This window comes from Narcine bancroftii, chromosome 1 (genome assembly GCF_036971445.1).
Source record: "Narcine bancroftii isolate sNarBan1 chromosome 1, sNarBan1.hap1, whole genome shotgun sequence".
Taxonomy (NCBI): Eukaryota; Metazoa; Chordata; class Chondrichthyes; order Torpediniformes; family Narcinidae; genus Narcine; species Narcine bancroftii.
This window is the reverse complement of record NC_091469.1, coordinates 392,885,528-392,893,179: the sequence shown is the minus strand read 5'-3', so window position 1 is coordinate 392,893,179 and position 7,652 is coordinate 392,885,528. Positions and strand designations below refer to the sequence as shown.

The window sequence follows — 7,652 nt, the reverse complement described above, 5'->3', positions numbered from 1 at the left end:
TAGTACTGGGTGACTCCTTCTCCGGTCCCATCTCGTGATGTTTTACCTAACAGGAGTACAAGGACACCTCCCCTTCTTGTTACTGCCCTGTACAGGGTAACTCCCTACACATTCCCATCTCATGATGTTTTACCTTACAATCCCTCCTTTGTCCTCTTTAGAGGACAATCTCGCCCTGACTATGCTACCACCGCGTTACATTATTTCGCCTATTATTGCCAAGCTCTATACGGGTTCTGTTCACAGGGTAGTTCGGCTGGTGGGCGAGGGCTCCCCCAACCCTCCTTTGCGTACACCCCCCATCCGTCACCCCGATCCCATTGCCCGTTTACAAGTTTCATCCCATTTGCCCCCAAGCAAAAAACTAGCTAACCCCCCGTACATTAGTAAATACCCAAGTTAACGTATGGTCTACAATCTAATTCATAATACTTGTTCTACAATCTGATTAATAATGTTTGTGTTACAATCCATGTTATAATATTTGGGTTACAAGCAAGGTTAAAATTATATGTGTAACAATCTAATTCACAATCCCTCCTTCCCATCACATTCCCCTTCAGACTCCAGATCGATCTCAGCAACTTTCTCCGCCTCCTGTAATGTGAGATAGTCTTGCTCCACAGCCTGCACAGCTTGATATTTCGGAGGCAGTTCATCACGGTCAGCAAAGGCTGTCTCTATGGTCCTCGTGACCAGCGTTCGAATGCATGGAATACAACAACAGCCACAAGTGATAAAAATTGATACAGAAATGAACAAACCCAGCAAAAGTTGTCCTAACAATGTGCTCCATCTCCCAAACACTCCCTGTAACCAGGATAAAACAGGATTGGAGACTCCAGACTGGGCTTTTAATTCTTTCGCCAATGCCCTAAGTTTCGTTAACCCCTTAGTGAGTGATCCATCTGGCCCTGTGTTATGGAATCCTCGTCTCCCTCCTGCCTTTTGACAATCAGCACTGGCGCATTAAGGGTTACTAGAGCACACCGACCATCCCAGTTAGCGGGGAGCCAGTTGTACAGCACTCTTCCTCCACAAAACTCATCTGTGTAGTCATTCAATCTGCTACAAGTCTCCTTAGTTTCAGATTCATTTTTTTTGTTATGGGACCTCAAAATCATCCCCTGTATATGTTCATGATAACCAGTAACCTGTTTGGCTGCCCTGTCAGGCACCCATGTGGCGTTTTCCCTGCTAATAGTAGGTCGTCTACATACTGAATCAGTGTAACATCTTCCGGGAGCTTTAATTTCATTAGGATTTCGCTAAGGGCCTGATTGAACAGTCCTGAACTGTCCTTATAACCCTGAGGTAATCTAGTGTATGTGTACCGATGTGCTTGGTAAGTGAAAGTTAACCAGTCTTGGCATTCCTCAGCTAATTTCAAGCAGAAGAATGCGTTTGCCAGATCAATGACAGTATAGTATTCGTGCTCCGGACTCAGAGCCCTAAGTGCTACATATGGGTCTGGGACTGGTCTCCCGATGGTCTTGGTAGCCAAGTTAATCTCCCGGAGGTCGTGTACCATCCTCCAGTCTTTTCTACCCTGTTTGGGAACAGGCATGATGGGCGTGTTCCACATACTGTCAGGTGCCGCCCTTAAAACCCCTGACTCCATTAACCCTTCTATCGTTCCTTTAATACCCTCCTCCTGACTGGGCGACAAGCGGTATTGTTTTCTCCATATTGGTTTCTGCCCGGGGTTGGCCAATTCTAGAAATACCTCTCCTTTTATTACTCCCACATCATAGGGCCCCGTTGTCCATATATGTGGACTCAGATTAGAAAGATATTTGTCTGAGTCTCTGTGATCAATATTTTCTCCTTCTATGGCTTGGTCTCTTTCTACTTTCTCATTCACTACCTGGTCCCATGCTTCAATATTCAGTCTGACAAATTTTCCTCCCTCCGAGGTGGAATATCCCGGGATTTCTGTCTGCCTGTATTCACACCCTATCGCTTCCTTTACCATCGGACCCAGCTGTCGAGCGTGATGATCTTTGTCAATACCCAAGGTCACATGAGGCACACTTTCTACTCCTAAGCAGAACCACTCCATTTGTTCTTCTGTCATGACAACCATAGCAGCTATTCCCTCCTTACCTACAAAGATAAATGGACAATGTATCGTTTCTGTCTTCCCTTCTTTTAGAGAGTCCCACCTCTCCTCATATTCCTGGTCCGGGTGGATGGTGTAGTTTAATGTAACATGCATAGGATCTAGTGGATACTGGCCCTCCACTCAAAAAACTGTTTAATCAGCCCTGGGCCTGGTTCATCATACAGTAGCCGACTCCAGAAAATACTAACCTCCACAGAGTCTTCTGAAGCGTTAGATGGGGTCATTACTATAAACTGTCCTCCCCTTCTTATTGTATCCCCTGGGTATGTTAACCGAAGGCCCTTCTCAGAACATTGTATGGTTATTCCTAGTTTGGTAAGAATGTCCCTTGCTAATAAATTAATGGGGCAACTTGGCACAACCAGGACAGGCGTTTTAACCCTTTGTCGTCCAAATGTCATGTCGATGTTATCTGTATAGGGCTGTGTTTCCCTTATCCCGGAGAATCCTATTGTAGATAATGTTTTGCCCGAAAATGTGCTCCCTGGGGGTTTTTTAATCACTGTCGTAACTGCTGCCCATGTGTCAACCATAAATTCAATTTTTTCTCCATTTACCGTCCCCCAAATTTTTGGTGGCTCCCAGGGAGGCGTGATTTTTGATTCTCCTGGGCACCGTCAATAATCAAATTCAGCACCTTCCTCAATATAGTCATTACACTGAGGTGCCTGGACTTGTTGATCACTCTGCCACCCCCCGATTCTCTGGGGCCCATCAATGTGTCCACCCCTACCCCTTGCTTGTCCTCTTAAGTTTCCTCCTCTTCCCCGATAGCCTCTAATAGAGGGTAATCTTTTTCCCCTTGCTCTCCCAGCCTCCGGACAGTTCCGCTGGTAGTGTCCAGGATTTTGGCAGTACCAGCATACTGCATGTTCCCCTCTATACATTGTACCTAGCTGTCTTTCCCAACCATTTCTTACTTGGGGTCCCGGATTTATCACTGGCCCCATGACCTGTGGGACTATCTGTTGGGCCGCTAATTTAACCCCTATATGTTCTATAGCTCTCACCAATTTATCGGTTGTTTTGTCCACCTCCTTCTGGGACGCACTTTCTGACTTAGCATGCTCTGATTGACGATGTCGTTTGATTGCATGTGTCAGGTGTCTTTTCCACAAATCCTCTGACATTGTCTCTACTCCCACAATGTCCCTTAATTTTGCTTGAACCGTAGCAGGTAGTCCGTTTATTATCCCATTACGAAAGTGAGCCCTTCCTAAGGGGCTGTGGTCGGGTCTTTCTCCAGTCCCTGTTTCCCATAAGTCCCATGCTCGAGTGAAATACTCGTGTGCAGTCTCTCCTTCCTTTAGTTGAAGGGTTACCAAGGCATCCAAACTATAGGGTGTAGGAAATGTTTCTCTAAGTGCTTCCCAAAATTTATTCCGAAGTGGGTTAAATTCTATTTCATCCCCCAATTTACTGCTTCTTACAATTTTCTCTATTTGCTTCAGGGCCCCTTCTGCCTTTAATTTTATCATGATAGTTCTGACATCTGCGAGTGCTAATTGTTCTTGGCAGGTTTCTCGCTCAAAACAAGAGATCCATGGACTAGCCCCATTACTCAACGGAGGTAGTTTTTTCATTAAACTCTCTAAGTCCATTCGTGACCAGGGTACATATTTTTGAGTTCCCCGTCCCGTGATCAGTAATGGGCATTGATATCTCAATTTTGGGGATTTCTGCTCCTTCTTTACTCTTGGCATGCATTTATTTATCCCACCTTGTTCTGACTCTTCTTCGTCACTGTCACTGTCCCTATCAGCTTCCAATGTCTCAGGGTCAAAGGTATATTGGTCACGTTCATCTCTAAGATAATCTTTTCGGCCATAGTTTAGTTGTTTCACATCTTTCTCTTTTGTTCTAACTATGTCCAGGTAGGCATGTCTATTTTTCTCCCTCCCGAGTCTTTTCCTTTTACTTTCCTCCCATGGTGGATCGTATCTCGTTTCCTCATCTGTACTACACTTTTCGTCCTTTACTCCTATTACCATTCCTTCAGCTTTAATTTCTCCTGACAGTGTTGTAGTTATCTTTTCCACTTCCTTCAATACACCTACCATTAATTCTTTTTGATCCTCACTGATCTGCCCCAGCACATTAATATCTCTGTTTAATTTTTTAATGTTATCCTGAACCTTTTTCATGTTCCATTTCTGTATCTCTAACTCCTTTTCTATTTTCTTGGACTCCAGAGGGGTCTCTACATCTATTACTCCCCCTTCTATTTTTATTAAAGGGGCCTGTACCTCGTCTGATGTGTCCCTATTCCCGTGGTTCTTGTCACACCCCAGTGTCTCAATATCTGGATATAAGGGACGTGACTCCAGTGTCCCATCTGGGGTGCCAGAGAGAGAGAGAGAGAGAGAGAGAGCATAGCGAGAGAAAGAGATAGAGAGGCAGATACACAGAGCACAAGAGATAGAGAGAAAATGCCTTGCACTGGCCCCACTGGGAGAAAAGTCTTCAGATTAACACTTTCGTTTCAAAGGTTTTAAAAGGTTCTCATCCTGTGATCACTGGTCTGGATCAGATTGGGTCTCCCACCACTGGGAACTATCACTCCTTCCTTCCCTCCCACCTCGAGTGAGCTACACGTCAGCCCACAATGTCTGCCCTGATCCCGCAATGGTGGGGGTGCGGGAAAAAAGGGAGGGAGAGAGGATAAAACAGGATCCCATTTGATGCGGAGCTGGAATTGTGGGCACAAAATTAAAACCAAATTGTATTTCTCTGCCCTGCCCAACCTGGGGATTTCAGGGCAGCACCGCCACAGATTGGGATTGGGAGGGGGAGTGGGTGAGAGAGGAGGGGGGGGAGAAGAGAGAGAGGGGGAGAGAAGAGAGAGGGGGGGGAGAGAAGAGAAAGGGGGGAGGGTGAAAGGAGGGAGGGAGAGAGCAAACCCGGACACTTCGTGGCTGGAAACTGGAAACAGTCACTTTTCCTTTCCCTTCTGTGTTTTGTTTCTTCCAGCTTATCTAAGCCTCTACGTTTAAAAATTTTTTTTTCTCACCTGTCAGGAACATCTCAGTGCCCCCGGGTAACCAACCCCTCTTCCTCCAGCGGTCTACACATTTTCGGAGCATTTTTTGTTTTTCCAATGCCGCATTACTGGTATTTCGCTCCTCTAATTCCTGATTAATTTCCTTAATAACTTGGTCAAAAGTCTTAGCAGGCAACTGTACAGCCATAGCTGCGGGACCGCTTTCTAATGCCTGTTTTAATTTAGGTTTTTGTCCGTTTAGGGGATCTATGTCAACGAAAATTGCTTTTAAAAATGTCTCCTTGCAAGCTGGATGACTAATATCTTTTAAAGGAACAGTCTCTAAGTCTTGTCCTCCAATTGACTTCAGACTGTCCTGTATACTCTGATTGCTCGTTTTCCACTCTCTGTTTTCCCAAAGGGGTCTGAAAGTTAAATTACAACTAGAAAACCAAATATTTGGGCTATACTTTTGTCCTGTTTCCCTGTACCAATCTATGAATTTACGTAACTTTATCTCCTTGGTGATGTTGGGAATACCCTCATTTAACTTATCAAAAGTATTTCGAATAAACTGGGTGTCTCTTAGGAGTTTGTCAACTTTTTCATTAATATCTCCTACCTGATCCGGACACAGCTGTCGCAGCCTTCTGTCGTCGTTCTTGTTCACCAGGCAGGCGTCCCTGAGTACTTTTTTTGTTGTCTCAAGGTCTCTAGTGTCTGCTGTGGTATTCCACCACGGCGAATTGGGGAAATAAATTCTTAACTTCTCAAGTGTACAGACATTATCATACCTACCGGACATTTATAAGTCAGTCTCTCAGATACAATTGAGGCCAATAAGCCTGAACCTTTGTTTTCTTTCAAAGCCCAACCTTCACGTGGGAGATTTCTCCTCTTAATAACCAGTTTAGGGCAGAAAACTCAGGTCCTCAATTGTTTATAGACCACCTTCTCACTCTATTGGACTTTGCAACGACACAATAAAGACTTTTAAACTCTAGTAGTTTCTTGCGAAGCACTTAATAAATGTCATTCAAACACCTTAAGGACTTTTATCTTGTCTGTAATCACTTACGTGTTACAATCCTGGCATGCGACCTTCAATTGTGGTCGTCTAATTTGTCCGATCTCCAGTTCTTACTGACAATCATAAAGATTTAAAAAAAAAGAGAATTTTATTAAAACAGGCTTCTCTGGACCTTTTTATCAGCCGGCTGAGATGATTGTCAGAAAAAACAGAAACCGTCGTCCAGTGTTCACTCACCCATCACGTCGGGGTCACCAAATTGTTAGGTCTGCTTTGTTCATGAATGAGTGAGACAAACACCAGGCTGAGTCGAAATCAGGGTTCTTTGTTCTTTATTACCGGATTGTAACACTTGCGACTAAACATGTTAGTCGGAGAATGCATTCTGCCGTTATCAGCAAAATGGTGATTTTTTATACCCTTGGATACATGCTTAGAACATCATCATATCATTACTTGTCCAATGACTAAAACTGTTGCTATCCTTTCCCTGCTAGCTTCCTGCCTCTCAATCCATCAATGTCTCTCTTATCTTGTAAGTACAAGGATGAATTCTGTTACTCCTTAGTACTGGGTGACTCCTTCTCCGGTCCCATCTCATGATGTTTTACCTAACAGGAGTACAAGGACACCTCCCCTTCTTGTTACTGCCCTGTACAGGGTAACTCCCTACACATTCCCATCTCATGATGTTTTACCTTACAGAGCCCACATTTCAGAAGACTTCCTTTGGAGGCAGCAATATCAAGGCAACCGTGAAGAAGGCACACCTGCCCCTTTCTACAGGTAAAGTTTGCTTTCCATTGATGCTGCATGACTTGCTGAGTTACTCCAGCACTTTGTGTACTGCACTAGACCACAGCATCTGCATATTTATTTTTTAACATCATCTCCTCTACATTCCAAACTGTCTCAGGGGATTTGACCTGTCATTGAATACTCTTTCAAACCTTTACAGGTGTTACCAGAATCTTGTTCAAGTGTGATAATTACAGTAATTCCAAAGAAAGACAGAGACCCGTTGAATGTGGCCTCAAATCGGCCAATTTCTTTATTAAATGTAGATTATAAAATAAGTAACAAATTATATTCCATCTGCAGTTCAATTCTTTGTTTGTAAAGTTCTTCAGTAGGATCAGTCACATATTTCTTATCAATGTCTTTAATCTTCTCAACCAATAGATGAATCTTGTTTTTGATGCATTTCTTCAAAGCTACTGAGTAAGAAATAATTTGACCACGAATATAAGCCTTGAATGTATCCCACAATATTCCATAAGAAATTTCCGTAGTGTAATTTGTTGAAAAGAAAAAGTTAATTTGTTCTTTCATAAATTTAACAAAGTCTAAATCTTGCAATAATGTAACATCAAAATGCCAGTGCTTAATAGTAGAAACAGAGTCTTTGAATTTAAGAGAGAGTTGTAATGGAGAATGATCCGAAATGGCTATAATGTCATACTTACAAGCAGTTACAAGTGGAATAAAACGTGAATCAATAAAAAAGTGATCAATTC

The 7,652-nt window shown here is 43.3% G+C and overlaps 1 protein-coding gene across 1 annotated transcript; it reads right to left on the bottom strand.

Annotated features, from left to right (window-relative positions):
- Positions 1-2,294: 2,294 nt before the first annotated feature.
- LOC138751428 (uncharacterized) lies at positions 2,295-6,834 on the bottom strand. Its single transcript, XM_069913676.1, has 2 exons — positions 6,373-6,834; positions 2,295-6,248 (listed from the first exon to the last, which is right to left on the bottom strand). Exon 2 carries the CDS (start codon positions 4,267-4,269, stop codon positions 2,743-2,745), a length of 1,527 nt encoding a protein of 508 aa, XP_069769777.1. The 5' UTR covers positions 4,270-6,248; positions 6,373-6,834; the 3' UTR covers positions 2,295-2,742.
- Between the last annotated feature and the right edge of the window lie 818 nt (positions 6,835-7,652).